This window comes from Papilio xuthus, unplaced genomic scaffold (assembly GCF_000836235.2).
Source record: "Papilio xuthus unplaced genomic scaffold, Pxut_1.1 DF824888.1, whole genome shotgun sequence".
Classification (NCBI taxonomy): domain Eukaryota; kingdom Metazoa; phylum Arthropoda; class Insecta; order Lepidoptera; family Papilionidae; genus Papilio; species Papilio xuthus.
This window is the reverse complement of record NW_013533761.1, coordinates 3,278,231-3,297,812: the sequence shown is the minus strand read 5'-3', so window position 1 is coordinate 3,297,812 and position 19,582 is coordinate 3,278,231. Positions and strand designations below refer to the sequence as shown.

General features: G+C 37.3%; 2 protein-coding genes across 6 annotated transcripts in view; both read right to left on the bottom strand.

The window, feature by feature from the left end:
* Positions 1-15,838: 15,838 nt before the first annotated feature.
* LOC106127230 (glutathione S-transferase 1) lies at positions 15,839-18,976 on the bottom strand. Of its 5 annotated transcripts, none has more exons than XM_013325307.1 (7): positions 18,957-18,976; positions 17,937-18,001; positions 17,506-17,657; positions 17,146-17,204; positions 16,840-16,972; positions 16,471-16,661; positions 15,839-16,051 (listed from the first exon to the last, which is right to left on the bottom strand). In XM_013325307.1, exons 2-7 carry the CDS (start codon positions 17,944-17,946, stop codon positions 15,925-15,927), a joined length of 672 nt encoding a protein of 223 aa, XP_013180761.1. In that variant the 5' UTR covers positions 17,947-18,001; positions 18,957-18,976; the 3' UTR covers positions 15,839-15,924. The 5 variants fall into 5 exon arrangements, with proteins under 5 accessions (XP_013180761.1, XP_013180760.1, XP_013180757.1 ...); XM_013325306.1 differs by lacking the exon at positions 18,957-18,976 and adding an exon at positions 18,426-18,719; XM_013325303.1 differs by lacking the exon at positions 18,957-18,976 and adding an exon at positions 18,083-18,417.
* LOC106127231 (RNA polymerase III subunit I) overlaps positions 18,946-19,582 on the bottom strand; it is a 1,797-nt gene continuing 1,160 nt past the window's right edge. Inside the window, exon 4 of the mRNA XM_013325308.1 lies at positions 18,946-19,098. Within this exon, the coding sequence (XP_013180762.1) occupies positions 19,006-19,098 (93 nt within the window). The 3' untranslated portion in view covers positions 18,946-19,005. The remainder of the gene's footprint in view (positions 19,099-19,582) is intronic.

The following is a 19,582-nucleotide window of genomic DNA, read 5'->3' as shown; positions in this document are numbered from 1 at the left end:
ACCTCATAATCTTGTTTTATTCTCAAAAATCTCGATAAATCTTGTAATACATATAAAAATTTACTCTGTTACTGTACTAATTCAAACAGTACAGAAATATATCAAAACAAGCAATATATTTTATTCTTTCAAGCCTTTCACAACTATCAATAGATAGTCGGTGTACAGTTGAATATTACATGAGTGGTTATGCGCATGTGCAATGGCAGTAAGTCATTGTCAAATAGGCATACCTATTGGGATCGCGCAGACCGAGCGGACCACTTGGCACCACTCCCGCGCAATTATAACACCACAAGGTGTGTATTGATTTCGTAACACTTAAGTTGTTTAACATTTGCATATTAATCAACGTAAAAACAAACACGCTGTAACTCAACTTGAAAAAAACTATATGTAAATAATTTTATTGTTCACGCAACACACAATCTGCTTTGGTTTTCGATCAAATCTTTGTGCTGTTATAATCTGTGCTATATCTAAAAACGATTAAATATTCGGTAACTTCAACACCTCCTTAATAAGAGTACAAACAAGCAATTACCTCTATGTTTTCAGCACCGAATAATTGCACGTCTTTTAAATATAACTAAATGAGCCACGTTCTTTGTTTACTTTTAAATTACTACAGCTGTTTAACTTTATACAAAAACCTAAGACATGATGTAGAAGGCTAAATGTAATCATTGGAATCGTGTAACGGTAAGAGCAATACACGCAACAGTTGTGTTTTTCTAGCCATCGTACAGAAATGAGTGAGACTAGTTTTTGCGGTCTAACACCTTCATGAGGGGCGAAGTGGGGTCGGGGGTTTATACCGGACGGTGAGAAGTCGCCGAGAGGATGGCATTCGCTAAAACGTCTCTGATTTATCTCCCCGCCGGCGTGTGGGCGCGGTGATCGGCCCACGTGCGCTCAGAACTCCGCCGGGCTCGTGTTTTATTTGTTTACTTGTGCACATTTGCATATTAATTAAATTAAGCTCCTAATACAATCCGTCGTTGATTAATGATGATAAAATCTGTCAAGAACCACAGTAAAAAACATTGTTAGTTACTAATTCTATAAGTAGAATACTAAAAGTTTTTTGTCTTCATAAGCCGAATAGTAAAGAGCTTCCTCATTGCTATTAATAGTATAACAAATGCTTACAAAGAAAACAATCTTACAAAGTCTAAACTGTGTATTAATTACTTGTTTTCAAGATTAATGTAAACAATTTAATTGCAACGATTCATGTTTATCAACAGCTCTCGTACAGTGGAAATAGAAAATAAATATAGTTGTTTCACGCTAAGAGCTGCAATTAGCCGAAATGTTGATACTTATTAACACATGAATCAGTCGAGGACGCGGCGCACTCGCTCTCCAATGGAACACTCAATTGTGTTCCGCGAACTGAATGATGCAAAGCATTGAGAATCGTAATAAGCGCGAAGTCACCGTAACGTGCTAGAATTTCATTTAAATAATTCTTGCTAGTAACTAGAAACAGTAGTTTTCAAATTATGAATAGACTAAAAACTAACTTAATAAATAGCCTATGTGTTGTTCCAGACTATGTTCTACGTTAAATTTCAGAGAGACCCATGCAACCGTTCTGGGAATACCTTCAAACACCCATCCATCTCTCCATATAAACATTCGTATTTAGTATTAGTAAAAAGTATGATAGGAGTTTTTGAACGGTTACCAGTTACTACTGGTTATTTTTACTGGTTTAAGGAATACGTTGGACGATTTACTAATCGTCCAACGTATTCCTTTAATAACAAAAACAAATACAGTCACAAATAAACAAAGCGTCATTTATAATGTCACGTGGACATCTCCGAGTTCAAAGAGTCCGATCATACGCGCCAATTAATTGTCATTGCAGTCACAACGTCAACGACACGGAACCCGGCTTGCTACTGTATAGGGACCAATTACGAGGCCTTCTTATAAACAAACGATGCACTACACGTCCAACGTACGGTCAATTCAATGACAAAGTTCCACGCTTTACCGAGCTGCATTGGGGGTCTGATGTCGCTACGCAATCCTAATAGAAAAGAAGCTTGTGCTAATACAGGAAAATTAGTATTTAATTATTTTAGCTAAGCTTATAAACTTGCACTATGCCGATTAAAATCGTAAAATTGCAAATAAATTGCATCAAAATACTGTACGTGGCCTTTTATAATATGACCTTCCAAGGCGACAAATTCCGCAATATTACTGCTGCAGCGTAATGTAAGACCACATCACATCGTGTAATCACTTCGCTAGCGTTTGCAATATGTTTTTGCAACGGCCTTGACAACGGCATCGGTCGGACAAAGGAGTGCTCACAGCAGACATGACACGAGTGGTGGAATCGCGCGTGCTGCGCAGGCGCATTCCGAATTCGACATGCCTACCGGCGCACACGCTCACACCCGTCGTCGACACGGCCCGCACACATCTGCACCGCTGATTAACTCGCAAATATCGAACTGAGACTCTATTCAACAAAACCGCAGCGAAATAGTACAAAATAACAGCGGAAAATAGTAAAGAGAAATCATCGGTTGGAAACGTTTGCTACGTTTACGTTAGCGAATTTATTCGGGGTTCACGACGTAGTCGTATTCGGGCGATTCTCACGTAACGACCGTGACCTCTTCACCGGGAGATATCGAAATGACCAGTGACGGCCGCTCGTTATTACCCTCCCTCCCCACTCCTTCTCCGTCGCTTTCTTCTGACCCGCTTTTCATAAACAATACTTCGGCAGCGGCACCGCTCGCCTCGTCTCTAGAAAGTGTCCGACGCAAGGCTACGTTTGATTAAACCGGCCATACGCCCATCTAAATCGTATGTGAATTATTGATGTTTCTTAACAAAATGTAATTTATATGTAATGCTAAACTGCCTATAGCTTAGAATACATAATAGTTTTATTGCTACCATTTTGGCAAATGAACATGACATGATGCACCGAGACAAATAAAGATGAAACCAAAATCGATCTGTCCACATCACTGCATTTAATTGAGTTGATTATTCCAGAGGGTTTAAAATAGAACGAGGGGAAGCAGCAGATGTTGTATTTCTCTTGTCCCTTGAGATCCAATAACACGATCGTATCAGATTGCGCAAATCAAATAATAACAATCGACCCTAATACAACTAAACGTACGCCTGACGAATTATGTCGGTTGCGAACATTCAGAGGTTGGAATATCAACTCTAAATATTTTATGGAAGTGTTCCACTTCAGCTATCGCTTGAAATCATTCGGATCATTAAGCCGAACATAAAAGTACTTTCACATTTAAAAGATATTAAGGCGACTTCAATAAGTGGATAAGGAGAATTTAATTGAATGAGGATGCAAGATATCTCGGACACAAAACAATGAAGGTCGTAAATCAGGGCTTCCTCCCGTGTAATAGTTGCATCCTACGGGCGCGAGCTTAGCGGCGGCAATCCGGCGCATCGCAATTGATGGCTTCCGGTGCACATTAGAGCGCCGATTCTATCGCATCTGTCCGCCGCGAGCCGCACCGCGACACACTTCACTACCGATGCGCGTGCGCACGTAGAAAGTGACGTTCCAAGACACACGCGCCCAAAATTAAACGAGCGATTTGAAAGAAGAGCGCAATAGTTATATTTGTTGTTTACCAAATTCGTAATGTTCGTTAGAGGTCGTTCGTCGTATTCTCAGTAAACATCACAAGCGGCGCTATCGGAGATCAGAAGGTTATGTGTTTGTTACTCAACAGCACATAATTGAAATCCCCGCTTGCCTCATCATCATTAACTGAACAGTAGCAATCATTCAACTGTAATTTCCGGCCATGTAACCGTTTACTGTCGGTTAAGTCACAAATGAAATGCATGTGAAGCTTCAAGCTTTTATATTAAACGTTATTAAAGAATACGGTATATTTATGGCAAGCATCAATGTATAATAGTTTCCTTTTTTGAATTAAATTATAATAATAAATAATAACGAAATAATAATAGTCATCATATTAAAAAAAACATATGATCGTTAACTGTTTTGGATATTTTTTATAACATACGCCAAAAGTATAGAAACAATCTGTCCAGATAGAAAGAGGAAATATAATTTCATGCCTCCGTACACGAGATGTTTTTCGTTCGTAGATGCGTAAAATTGTACAAACAACTCCGAAGACGCGGTGGCTGCTCTTTTGACATTAACGCAAACAATATTAGCATTCACCAAAACATTATTGAATTTGTAAACAATACGACTTTATAAAGTTCCTGACAGCTTAAGCTAAGTCCAGGTCCGTTCCACAGTGTATTATAAGATTCAAGCTTTATGGCACATTGGGGATAAGAGAAATTTGTTATAGTTTGTTCCTTTGTGTTGCGAGTGGAAAATGCGATCTGCCAAAGAGTTTGTATGGGACTGTACAGTGGTACTAACGCACGTGGGCCGCATCGAACGACGCCGACGTGTATCGGGTTACGTTCATTAATCAAAGAAGCTTCCAGTATGCTTGACTTAACACGAGTCCCATAGAATAGGGTGGCTAAACGACGTCGTCTACAATGTCGTAAACGATAGAAAAAATGGTACTATAGTTAAAAAAGAGGAGTAAATTAAACGAATAGTTTTGCGTTGTTTAATAACTCCAAAAGCTTGTCTTTAGATGGAATTACTAAGTAACTGAAATTACTAACAGAAACAACAATAAAACAGAATCACTAAGTTACAGAAATAATGAGCACACAATTTGTACGTCACATTAAGGAAATAATATTAGGTGCTTTCGGATCACTCGCATATGGGTTCATAAACGCGATCTATTCGATTTTATGTTTAACATCGCCACAGTTTTTACGTAGAGAAGACGGCTAGAAGGCGCGGGCAGTTTTCAGCGCGGTGCGTCTCAAGGCCGTTGACCTGAGCTCTTCAGCCGCGGCCTGCCCGAGGAATGTCTACGCGGGTTACGCTACGGATTAGTCATCACTCGATGGAATAATTAAAACTAATATATCGATGTTTTAATTATATACCAGTATATGAATCACTTCCAAATTATTTCGGAATTAGTTTCAAATTAATAAATCGTTTTGACTTCAAATAATCGGAATTTAACAGGTTCACATAATCAATTAATTAGGGCGGACTAAGCACTTTTATTTCTATGATTCTTGATAAAAGCATTACAATATTCAATGCTTGAAGCAATTAAAATATTACTCACTCTTTGGAACATGAATTAAATCTGTTTTGGTGAAATTAACATGATACCTAATTAATAAATAGTTAATAAGTTGTTATGGAACAATCACACAAGAGGTTACTACACCTATGAGTCACTTCACGACAGGATAAACGTTTAGATCGATCGTCGATTGCGTCAACCCGAAGATAGTTGACGTTTTTTGTCACTAAACAATGCGCTCCTGACGTTCGGCACATTGACAACCGAGTCCCCCAGCTCTGACAGACAATAGCTTATAGTAAAAAACTTCGATTATTGATAACGTTATTATTGTCGATATATGCTAAGCTCATTGCTACATGAATATTCAATGTGATACATAGCAAGATACGAAATATTAGAAAAATGCTTCTATATCTACAAATTACTTTTTTTTATAACAGATGGGGGCAAACGAGCAGCGGGAACAGCGACGTGTTCAACGACGCCCATGGACATCAGCAATACCAGAGGAACCGCAGATGCGTTGCCGGCCTTTGAGGTGGTGATAAGCTCGCTTCTTGAAGGACCCTAAGTCGTAGCGGCTAACATTCATGGTACATCTTAGCAGGGCAACAATAAAATTAACTCTTAAGTAACTATCTTATTAATATTATGAATGCGAAAGTTGAAGAAGAAGATGGATAGATGGAGGTTTGTTACAAGGTATCTCGGGAACGACTGGATGGATCTCGCTGAAATTTGGCACAAATATAGAACATATTCGGTAAGAACACATTAGCTTCTAATTAAAATATTTATTAATAGCGAGCGGTCGGAGTCGCGGGCGACAGCTAACATGTAACAATAGCGGTAGATTTTGGTTCATTAAATTCATTGTTATTATTCATACAAAATCTGGACAAAGGTATTTATTGGAATGCATTATAAAAGGATTAATTAAAGTGAACAACAAAGACGTGTGTATGTCGACTGAAAGGCCAGAAAAAGGTCATGGTCGGCGCTGATACCAATAAATATTCATGGGTTCGCGTACCACAACAAAGAACATATATCGTTTGACTTGCACAATAAAGTCAGGATCTCTCAGCGGCCGAAGACCATAAAATAACAAGGTGACATTCGTAGGATGCAGGGGTCAAATTACGGTCATCATTATACGAATATATTTTTATTAAAGTTTCTTTTAGCTTTAGTCCAGTAGTTTTTTATAGAAGGGGGCAAACGAACAAAAGTATCTTCCTAAGAACCTTTTCAAGTAATTTTGTCGTCTTTTCAAGTTTTTTAGTATGTTTGATGAATGCAAACTCAACATCGCACTAAGATTTTTGTTCTCCAAACATGTAAACAGCGTAAAAGATTTTTTAAGTTAAAATTACATTTGCATGATTCTTTTGTTTCAAAGATTATTCAATTATTTTCTCACGGCATTTGCGTAGACATTGTAATCAATCATTTCATTGTAAATTATGATACATCATCGATCAACAACAAAATTCAATAAAAAACAAACAAAAACTATATAACAGTACAATGTCACTGATTAATTACAAATAATATAATAATTTAAAGTAATTTTATTGTTATTATTTTTTAATGGCCGTTACTCAAGTAATAAATACATAGGCTAGAGGCAAAAGGGTATGAAATGAAAGTGACATGTAGAATAATTCTGGAGACCATGTTTTCTTGACTTTAACAGAATTAAAAAAAAATATTTAACAATGACGAACTACCGGAATACATCATTACTAGCTACCGCACGCAACTCCGTCTGCGAGGGATTAAAAAATAGATAGCTATCGATTCTCAAACCTACATATGCGTAGTATAAAAATCAGACAAACCATTTCGGAGGAGTATGGTAAATAACATTGTGACATGAGAATTTTATATATATTATAAATAAAACATCGTGACAGAAAAACCGTTTAAATTTCTTCATCTGACTCATGTCGTGATAGCCACAGTATTATGTAAACACATAATACTGACTAATAACGGACGCTTCAAAACTATTACAAAATAAGTTAGCTTATAAAAGAATATTTACTTACATATTGTACGATCGACTTTAATACATATATACATTTAATTAACCTAAAAAATAAATATAAATTAAAACAAAAATATAGGTTTAGTCACTCAACCTCGATATTTTGATGAAACTTTTTATATTATTTACAAACAAATAATTTAGAAAACATTGTAATGTTACAAAGGTATTTGTTCTTAAATTCCAATTCCCGTTACCATCAACTAGTATATATAAACGTTGTGTTGACGTAATTCTAATTATTTACAATATATAACAATATAATAGGGCTTGGAAAATAGTTCTCACGATATAAGCGCATTAAAAAATATGCGCTCAGTTATTACCAGGTACTATGACCTCATGGGGGGAGGCAGAGGGCGGCGCGGGGGGCGATGACCGGTGCACGGTTTATGCTAATAGTATGCGACCACCCCCCGCCAGATCCGAGTCTAACATAGCCAAGCATTAATATGACCTATCTATTCTTTCTACTTCTATGTTTTTGGGTTTGCAATAAATAGCACTAATTGTGGATATAAATAACTAAAGTACAAGTAGAAAATTTATATTTATTGTAAGCGCAATTGGTAAGCGAGTGTACAAACATTTGCCATCGATTGTCAAACGTTGCGAGGTAAGTTATGATAAATATACTCCACTATCAATGGCTAGTTACAGGCTCTTGTGCTCGGAGTAGTGTCGCGATGGAAAGCACAACACATAGGCAACTAGCCAACGGAATTCCTACATCTTAGTATACCGCGGATAACTTGGCGGGCTCATAAATTAATGTAATCCCGTAGACTAATAAGCCGGTCGTAATCAAATATGCAAGTGCAGGCGAGCTAAAGGAAAATTGATTGTGGCGACGCGTTGGTAGTGGGGCGGCGAATTCGCCGCTGTGTCTATGACATTCCGTTCGTTGGGCGGATTGAGCCGTCGGATGCGCGTCTAGATTTACAGCGACGATAGCGGGCGCCCTTACAGCACAGCTGATAAATAGCCCCTCTAATTATATTTACGCCGCACCGCTCGCCGCAAGATAAATCCTCCTCGACGATGGTGTACCTCTGCGATGGTTTTATATTAGAAATCGAATAGTTAAAGAAACATTTTCATGTAATCATATTGTTATTACTAATGAACCGAGGAAATTTCTGGAATTTAGGAGTACAGAATTTATTAAATGTCCAAAACACTCCTATATAAGTACATTATTATTGTCCTTGTACTTTATTGTGCAGTCCGAGGGCCTCGGTCGCATAGAAACGTCTACAGGAAGCGTACAATTAAAGGGCGGGTGCGGTGCTCGCGACTGAGCCGAGGCAGTGAACCCGATTCAAGGTTACAGAGGGGTGCAAACAGTCTTGACGGCGGACCGCATCCATCAAGCGAGCAAACAATGAAACCGAGACATGTCAATATTAGCGCGAACCAGCCGCGGCCGCGGGGCCTTCCCATTGTGTGGAATGTGCAATACGAGATAGCGCATTGACAACAAAAGTGCTCGGAAAGCTTTTAAGGGCATCGTGTACGCGGAGAATGTTGGTACGGATGAATAAGGTCCGCAACATCAAAGCGATCTGATTAAAAATATCTCACCTCAATCGGCGTCACTGTTGCGAATCATGACACACTTTATTTGCTCGATTTGCGAGCTCGGAATTCCGCAGAGTTCGGAAAGGCACATGGCTCCGTATTACATCATTAACGACTCTCATAACCCGGTGATTCAGGCGCCGGAATCAGGCTAACGCTTAATCAAACTCCGGGTCGGCCGCACTCATTGCCACAGATCCACTAACACACTGTCCCGGTACACATGCAATAAACCTTAAAAGATTTTATCATCGCTTACGTAATAAATCATAAAGACGGCGAAGATTCCGCTGGTGCATCAATAATGTCACGACCGATGTTTCAAAGAGAGCGCTCGAATACATGAAGACATAATGCACTCGCTGGCATACCGTTTCACTCTAAAATTAGTCACTCGAACAACTGATAAGATACAATCTTCAACCTGGCACTGCGGGCACTCGAGATGGCCGCTTCTAAAAATATTAACATCGCGCAGCCGCTGCTTGATGATATCGCAACAGTAATTTCTCAACGAGTGATTATTCCACTCGATGCCGAGAGAAATAATTGCAATGTTGTTTATTGACGTTTGATTATAAGCTCTGGGACCAAAGTTCATAAGAGCGTAGTCGCATTAGGTAACCGATGATACACGAAATGCAATCGGAAACATGGATGTGAATGCGATCTCTAGGCTACGAGTACTCAGTCGGTGTCGCGACATATTTATCCGATATAGCCATGTCTATCTGGTATGTATCTCGACTCGAATCCGACGTCGGGTGTGTCGAGCCCGGCGGTACCTATTACTCGGCCATATCTAGGCAGCGAAGGTCGGCTAGACTTTCGCTACGCGGCGTCGCATAATGTTTGCAGCCCGACCCGCCTCTGGAAACCAGTCGCCTACGCGACCGTGCGACGAATGCGCGATGCGAGCGCACTGCACATTACCATAGAGACAATCAGATATCAGGACAGAAGCCGCGGTGACATTGGCCCACCGTTACACGCGGTTTTGTAATCATATCGGCGGACTGCATTCCTGTTCGCTGCGCGCAAAGCGATTGTTCTGCCGTCGTCGTCGCCCACGTGTCGCGACTGTTGCACAACTCGGCCGACATTACTTAAGTAGGTGATAATACATTCGCCAACGGCGGCCTTGTTCTTGAAGGACGCCTCCGCTCTGGATTACATCCCGTTGCCGGATTTTCACAAAACACAATTTGACATATGCTATACCCGTTCACTTCTAATGGGTTCCAGTTTTGTGCTATGAAAAATAATAAAGAAGATCAAAAATAGTAAACAAACGTGAACATAAAGGAAACACAAAATAGGTGAGATGCAGAGTGGGGCGACGGCGTCGGCGACGGACGTGGCGGCCTCGCCCTCGCGCTCTCGCTACGGATCGGGTTGCGTTCCGCAAACTCGAGATAACTGCATGTCGCCATACATCGATTCATACTCGCACATTGACTTTGAAACTCGCATCTAGCCTTATTGTATACTCTTTTAACCCTCGACGTATTTAAATAGACATGGCGAGGTTACGCCGTCAGCTAAATCGATCGGTAGTGGTTTCCTCGTGCCGGCGGAGTTAGTCACGGAGGTGCGCGGGCGTCTCGAGCGGCCGCCTCTAAAAACGGATTTCTAATAATCGACACTCCATCTAAAATAGCCGAGTGACAAACGAAACTGAAAGTGATGCGTGATGCAACAGTCCCGAATTTAGCTGGGTCGCGGTGCATCGGCCGGCAGGCACGCGGCACGCGGGGTGCCCGCCGCTGCCAAGCGGCTGGCATTTCGCACTAATGACACGAATAAGATATTAGCGCGGATAGCCGGCGTCGGAATACATCTCTGGTATTCGGGCCGCATGTCGAATCTAATTTAAAAGCGACCCTGTGTCGTATTTAGACGAGACGAGCGGAGCGCGCAACGGTGCACGCCGTAAAGGGACACATTGTGATTAGTTGAGCAATTAGTACGCTGCAGAGACTTCGGCGTGCAAAATAGTCGCGACGCTCGTCTCGACGAAGGGCTGGGAGCGTGGGGAGCCGGGGGAAGGTGACACGCACACGCGGGTCGGAGGTCCGGCCGCATTCCGGCGCCGCTCGAAAGTGAAACCGGCGGCCGGCCGACGCTCAGCTGTAGAAAGTCACCGATTGCATCTGAGCAGCGGTGTCGTCGGCGGACGGGTAAAAACTCACGACGCCATGCTCCCGGGAAACGAGCCGCCAGGGGCGAAGTCGCGTCGAGTAAATACCAGTGACCGCCCGCGTCCGAGAGCCAACGCCAGTAACAGCATTACGCATTAGGGGAACTGTGCAACGTACTTGTTGAAACGCTAAATTTCACTAAACGTCCTCGTAATCGATAGACCAGATCATAAAGAGAAAAATTTATTGATCTTTACACGGTACACATTGATATCATAGTAAGAATGGTCCGATACACACGATGATTCCCTTATTCTCATATAAAGGTAATTAAAAGTATGTCACATTGGTCCACTAAGTTGCAATATATATTAGAACACTAATTATCTGCCGCCGCCGCGCCGGGGCACTGTGACGCAGTAGGCGGCACGCGCTAACCCAATTTGACTATCAGCTACATTATTGAATCGTGTCAATTGCGACCACGTCCCCAACGCACCAAAGGGTAATACCTAGTACTCTCAGCTTTGTTTCAAATATAATTGTTCATCATATTTCCATACAGATTAGAAAAATTATTCTAAAGTACGTTTCAATTTGATGCGTTTTAAAGCTATTAAAATTTGGAGTAAGTGATAAAATGTACAAACCATAAAAGCTAAATTTACTATCAACTTGAGTAAGCCTTAATTAAGTCAAAACAAGCAAAACAAATGGTTTACAGATACTAAAGTGAACATTTTGAAATAAAAAAAATGGTACCGGAATAACTTTGGTAGGTACAAGATAACATGAAGTCGCCTTAAAAGGAATCGCCAATAATGTTCTTTAAGGAAATAAACAAAATTACTAAAATTTATCACCATAAAGAAGTAACTCAAAGAAAATAGCTGTCTCCCGCGACTCGTTCCGCGCGGGATTAAAAAAGACATAATTAGTAAACTATGTATTCTTCCAAACTATCTTCCATAAGTATGCCAAATTTCATCGAGATCATTTCAGCTGTTCTAGAGATACCTTTAAACAAACATCGATCCCTCCATCTAAACATTCGCATTTATAATATTAGTAAGATAGTAAAATGAGTATCGGTTTTGCGTGTTATGCACCTTCTGTTTATTTATTTGCCTATTTTCTGACAAATATAATTCAATTAAAATTTTAATTAAATTCATCAAATGTAAAATTCATAAAAACATGTTGTATAACGATGAGCAACGTGATCGAGACTTCCTTATCGCGGGATTTAATTAAAAATGTATCGCAATATTATTTATCTGTAACACCTCTAGATAACTGTGGTGCGATAAGATTGCATTAAAATAACGGTGATAACGTTTGTATAAAACTTACATACCTCGAGAGTACATACATATGTATTCACTTCAGCCAGTACTTATATTGATATTTAAATTTCTAGATAAATATTGGGACGCAATTAAAAAAAATACAATATTTTGAAAAAGGAACATACAAATTTAACGTCTCAGTTATACCAAAATAATATAACAATAGGATTATGAGGTCTTTTGTACAATTAAAATACTTGTTTTCAATTCAAAAACAATTCTCATGACAAATTTTTATTACCTCAATCTTACTAATATTATCAACTTAACTCACTGATGGATGGATGGACGTTTATGTGAAGGATACCTTGCTGAACGGATCAACAGATCTTGATGAAATTTGGCACATATGTAAAACATAGTCTGGAAGAACATATAGGTTACTCATTAAGTTTGTTTTTATTAATTCCGCGGGGACGGAGTCGAGGGCGATAGCTAGTGACAATATAAAATTTAATTTAAGTTTCAACAATTACTATTTCGTACAATACACTCGACAATCTTACTTGGACAAACCTAAGCTCGATAACGTTATCGCGTATTCTTTAAAGATTGTTAACATTTTAATAAATACAACGGAAAGCGAAAACCGCGATACAAAGAGAGCTCAACATTAGCTGGTCGAATTACATCGCACTACGGCCACCGAGACCTTTGTCCGACACTAGGGTTCACCGCAAACCAGAGAATCAACTCTCACCTCAACTCAAAGGTTTACTTTGAAACTGGCTCATTGTTTCGTTCACTACGCGATAGATTTAGAATCGATAATCCGATACTATCGAGTAACTCCATTTCTAGCATTTCACTTTCGTTACGGCGCGCCACAACCGCGAACGGTTTCTACTTCGATATAAAAAAACTTTGCAGTTCGCATCTAATTTATGTTAATGGAAGAGTGTTCTGATTCACTTTCGAAACAATTTATCATATAGGATAGCCGTTAAAAACGAAACAAGCGGAAATATACGCACAGGCATTCATTCAATTCCAACGTCCAAAAAAATCTTCTGTATCGTTGAAGAAAAAATAATTAGACCAGGATTTAAGTTTACTAATAAACTTAAATTACCCTTATGTTCAACATAATTTAAATTTTTATAAGTTAATTAAATAATAGTTTTTAAATGGTAATATATTATGCAAAATAGATTACAAAATTACACAATTTCTCATTACATCAATTAAAAAAAAACAATTGCATTTCAATTATTCTTTATGGCCAAATCAATGAACAAAAACCTCATTAAAGTTACCTTTGTTTGTCCCAAATTAAAAAGATACTAATTATTAATTACAAACAATGAAGTAAATGTGTTAAGGTTACATTTTAGTGAATTTATAATTTTAAATGATACAATGAAATTAAAAGAAATATGAAATAATTACATAAATATTGAATCATCTTTTTTCTACAAAAAAAAATCAACTGAGTAATGCTTTCTCTCTTTTAAAAATATCATCAAAATAATTAAATTTTATAATCTGCGACTATAAACTATTAACCTATCCATGTCTCCAATAGCGTAACAACTGTCATTGTCAACTCATATATCCATACCGAAGAGCTAGAGTCTACTGCTTGTGGTGATCACAAAGTCTGTTATTGTTATTCTGACATATTTTCCTTCTTAATAAGGTGACATTGTTAACTAAATTTACTATATTTTGCACAGTTTTTTGAAATTATCCAACAATGCCAAGGTAGAGCCATGAATGAGTTTTTTTGTAATCAATCAACAAAACTTTCCATGGAATAATTCAATTTATAATAATATATTTTGCTGTAAGATATCGTTGGAATATTACATTCTTGCCCATAGTCCTAATAAAAGGCGAAAATATCTGTCTTATCTATAATTATCAAGGTACTCGACACTCATCAGTCATGTTTATCTGGAGCACTGAGATAAATGTATTCTAGCACATACTGCACAGCCATAGAGAATACACATTCCTCTACAAATCCTGTCCTGTGTACTTACTATCAGCTGTGTACACTATGTTCTCCATATCTATGACACAAACTGCTTACTACTATAATACTGAATGTGTTTGTAAATTATTAACATTGGCCATGATTTTAAAACTAAATTTTTAAATTTTATTACAAACTATTGCTAAATATGTATTTCAATTATTGTTACAAAGTAATTGTAAAGCGTAATTATCCAGAACGAACGTTATCTGTTAACTTATGAAAGTTGAACGTGCTACTTTTGAAAATAACGAGTAAAGTAGAGTTAAGGCAAAGTGGCTGACCTTGCGAACGGCGTCTGCTCGACGTGGTACACATCTGTGATGGGCTCCGTGCGCATGATGCTTCGGAGCCGCTCCTCGGACAGCTCCAACAGTCCATCACTTGCCGTCTTGAAGTCAGACTTACTTAAACCACTTAAAACACTCATTTTTAAACGTGTAGACGACTTATCGTGTCGAACCGAAAACCTTACTAATGTCACAATATAAACCACAGTAGTCCTTACTTATTACAAAAACACTTATATACGAAACTGAGGCATCAATTAGGCAATAAAAAACATTTTAAATGCCTTCGGTTTTTCTAAAGGTAACTGAGTGCTCTCCGTTGTCATTGCGAGAAGCGGTTACGGTTTCGAAGGCTTCAGCTCCACTGCAAATAAACACGTTTTAAACAAACATTTGTATCACTTCATCATTATTTGCAATGAAAAGTAATAAGTTGTTTATTTACACACGCGATTCGAAAAAAACTAAAAATTGACAAGCGCGATTGGACAGCTGCGCATCGACGAGTCGACCGCACTTCGCCGTACACGTTTCTGCCACTCGAGCTTGCAGCGCACTCGCGCCAGCCGATACAATTCAAAATCTCAATCGGGCATGTTGCTTCTCTGTAGCGCTAAGTTCGAAAGTTGAATGGCAACACTGTTTGTCATACCAGCGGTTTTTCACAATTTTTGGAATAGATGGCGTAAATTACTAGTGAATGTTTATTTGAATATCTTTTTGAAACCTTAGTTTTTTTATGCTATTTAATTTAGTCAAATGAATGTGATCTGTTAACTTAGTATCACTTGAGTTATATATGTAAATAGTTGCAATGAAAACTACAAATTATTTTTCTCACGTTCAAACATGCTTAACTTGTTCAAAAAGCCAACAAGTAACGCCATCTAGTAACAGATAATGAAAAAATATTTATGTTTCATGTGTCGTAAAATGTAGACAAAATATACCAATAGATAGCACTGGTACTATTATTAGTATTTTTTCAGATGTAAGAAAAGTCAATTCTATATAATATTCAAAACTTAAATAAAAATATTTTACTGTCTATAGTATGTTTCAAAGTTCAAATTTAAAAATAATGGACTTGGAATTGTTCCGCGAACTGTATACTGATTTTCAAAGCCTCTAGTTTTTCGTATAAAAAGTCTCCCCAGGTTAAATATATACGTGGCCTTCGCCTTAAAAGTATATTAAGGGGGTACAAGAAAATAAAAGAGGTTTTACTTATTTATAACATTTTATTATAAAAAGTACACAACCTTTAGCAGTCTTCCCCATGCAATCATATTAAGCTAAATTAAATTCGTCATTTGACTACGATTTATTTACAAAAACCATATGATAGATAACATTTAATGTGTATTTTTTTCCCATCTCTTATATAACAACTTCTTTAGTAAAGCCATTCCTGGTTCAGTTATTTGTCTGTAGAAATCTTCTTGTTTCATTCTGCTTAGCCAGTCAGCAGTACGAGGAAATCTGAAACAAAAAAAAATAAGTTATTTAATATAGGTAAAGACAGTATACAATAGATATGTCTGTCTTGCTACCTAATTAAGTGGAAATAAGATTTAATACTTAATAAGTTTTTTTAATAGAATGTTACAAACAGTCGGCCATATCTTTAAAATATCAAAATTACTGCGTTCACTAGTTTTCAATAAGTTAAAAGGTTGCAGATGCGTGCCTTAAATGGACAGAGGAGACGATGTACAGAAAAGGGGACATTTTCCTTCCTACGTAAGACACAGTGTGTTTAAATGTTTTTCATATAGGTTGATGGCTCTTAACTTCGCTGCTCAGAACACATATTTAAGTATGTAGGGGATTTAGGGATGCGGGGAGAAGGCAGTGCACCAATGGCCTTGAGCCATCAGGATATTTGAAAAGACTATTACCTGTTAGAGTCCAGTTCATGTATAATGTGTGAGGCGGCAACTGTTGTGCTGAGGGAGAGGTCTGCCAATGTGAGGTGGTCAGCGATCATGTATGCACGGCGGAGGTACGCTTCAGTCACACTATAACATTCTTCAATACTCTGCAAATGTTTCTCTATCGTACCTTTCATACCGTGCAGTAATGTTGGCAGCTAGAAATTAACAAAAAAAAAAGTTAAAAAAAAACAAAGTAAAAAAAACTGCATGTAAGAAATGTTAAATTTTGCATTTATATGTTAACCTTTTGGCAGCCATAGTCACTTTTACCCATGATTTTAACCTTTCGACAGCAAATATAAAAGATTTCGTTAAAATATTTGTTGAACTGACAGCAATAGACTTGAGAGTGTTGAACATGATGGCTGCATCAAAGTACATGCACTGATGGAGCAATGCGCGCGGGTAGAGCTGCGCGCCGCGCTCGCCGCCGTATGCAACTGTCAAGTACTGCATTATTGCGTGGCTGGGAAATGTAATGCAGATATCATCAGACTTAGGTATTTTATTAGTGGAAAGAGGGTTGAAGATGATGGTGATGATTTTTTGTGATGATAATGGTAGTGGTGATGATTAATCTATAAAAAATCCTCAAAATGGATTTTTTATGTCACCAGTATTAAATTTTGTAAAACTTACCTCTCAGAAACTATGAAATCACCATCTTGCAGCACTGGTATTGTCCCCATTGGATTTATCTAATGAAAGAACACGAAATAAGTATTAAAATAAGAAATAAAGAGAATATGGAGATAATAAAGATTTTGATTAATCAGGAATATAAATTTTATATATCCTTTAAATGAAAAAAAGGTTCTAAATGGAAAAGTAATCAGTCTTTTAAGATAACATGTTTTAATTTTGTTAAGATGCATTGTAAAATTTTAAATTTTAAAGTTCACATTAACAGTTTCAGTAGTTAAAAGGTTACTAAAGATTCTACAAGTTCCTTAGCTTAAGTAAGCTTAAAAACACCGGTAGTTAATGTTTCATTAATACCTTTTTAAATTCCGGTGTTTTGTGTTCAAGCTGCAACAGTTTGGGTTCTCTGTAGTGGAAGTCTATGGAGAGGATATGACCCAGCATCCTGACAGCGCAGGAGGGAGGGCTGGCATCCGCTTTGTACAGGATCAGCCGAGGCAACTGGGATACTGTAACATATAATGTCAAACATTAGGACAAAACATCTCAGTCATTTTCAAGGATAACGGTTGTTACCAATACTGATATTATAATTTGATTATTTGCTTGTATTGAATAAGCTTCAAAACTATTGAACCGATTTGAAAAATTCTTTCACCGTCACAAAGCTACACCATCTTAACTAGATTTTTTTTTAAATTCCACTCAGACGATATGGCAGGCAACAAGTAAGTACCAATATATTTTTGTAGGGGCAATGAAAACCATTTTAATGATATTCTACACACCTTTCGTCATTTCTTTGCTTTCTTTAGGTCTTCAATTTCTTTCTTTAGTGTTTGTGGCACCAAACCTGAAACGTTAAATAAAAAAGGAAAATAAGTTATTTCTTTTCAAAAGATACTAGCTAACTTTATCCGCATGCATCAGCTACCTTTCCGTCAAAATCAGTCCAGTCTTTTCGGAGATACCCAGAACAAAGTTGTAATTAACACCTACCCCAGTGAGGTTATTTCAAAAATATCTTTCGTTCATTGTGTTTGAGTTGTTCATTATAAAATACCAAAAGTTTATAAAGGGATATTAATTCAAACATACATTTGCATTGCAAAGTGAAGACCAAATGGTCTTTGTATTCCTGTAATTGTCTGCATGACATTTTACCGAGGTCAGAAAGATCACGAACAACAACAATATAACAGAACTTGTACACAACACATAGATGTAAATATAAATATCATTTTTAATTTTAATCAAAATAATTAAGTTACTACTACCAAAAAAAATGCGCTAATAACCACTTTTAGTTATTTTCCACAAATTACATAACATCTGTGGCCTTCAAATAAGATGACAGATATAATAAAATGTTACAAACACCAATGAATTAATTCAACAAACATGGTTATATAACATTCAACTCATTGCCACACAAACCCACTGACAAATCTAAAAAAGATAACCCAATCATGTTGTAAACTTGCGTAACTATAAAACAGGTTTTGTCACTATCCTACAATCATTTAAACTCGTCCTTGAACTGTGTGAATTTATACAACAAAGAAACAATTAAATCTATTTGCAACAGTTCAGAATCCTTTAAGCTTTTAAAAATTAAAATCTATTTTAAATCAATCCTGAATTAATTTAAATAGCAATATCCTTAATTGTTTTTTTAACACTAGAGATGTTATGAATAATGATGAAAATTATGAAAAAAACTTATGCATTTCATATAAAATGAGAAAATTGGGAACTAACCTACAATGGAATATGATTCAAAGTAAAAAAATCAAATGCGGGCTTACTTCATTTTATTGTAAATCATGTAACAATGTATTTTGTAAGTAAACAGCATCAAGTCGCTGGAGTCGGAAAGATTTCATTGACCAAATCTATAATGGCATGGACATCTTCCTCTGAGAGTCTTTCCTCACTTTCTTGAACAATCTGAAACATGAATTAGGCAATAAATGTAAAAAGTATACCACCAAATACAAGTTTGAACAACATTTAAGGGACCAGCCATATTTAATTCAATTGTAATAAAGTTTCTTTACTTTACAGCATTGTTTTGTCTACGGTTTACAAGTTTTACAACATTTAAACAAGATCTATGCTTTTAATCACTGTGTGATTTATCATTTTATGTGATATGTTATGCTAGTTTTACTGTTCTCTGTACTGTATAGAGTAACTAGCAGTCACCCGAGACTCTGTCCGCACAGAACATAAAAAAAACTTAATTTGTAGGCTATGTATTCTTCCAGGCAACATTCTACATCCATGCCAAGTTTTAGTGAAGTCCATGCAGCCGTTCTGGAGATACCTTTAAACAAATATCCATCCATCCATCTAAACATTTGCATTTATAATATTAGTAAGATTATAAGTAAGATATTTAAAATCAGGCAATTTTAAATCACTTGGTTCA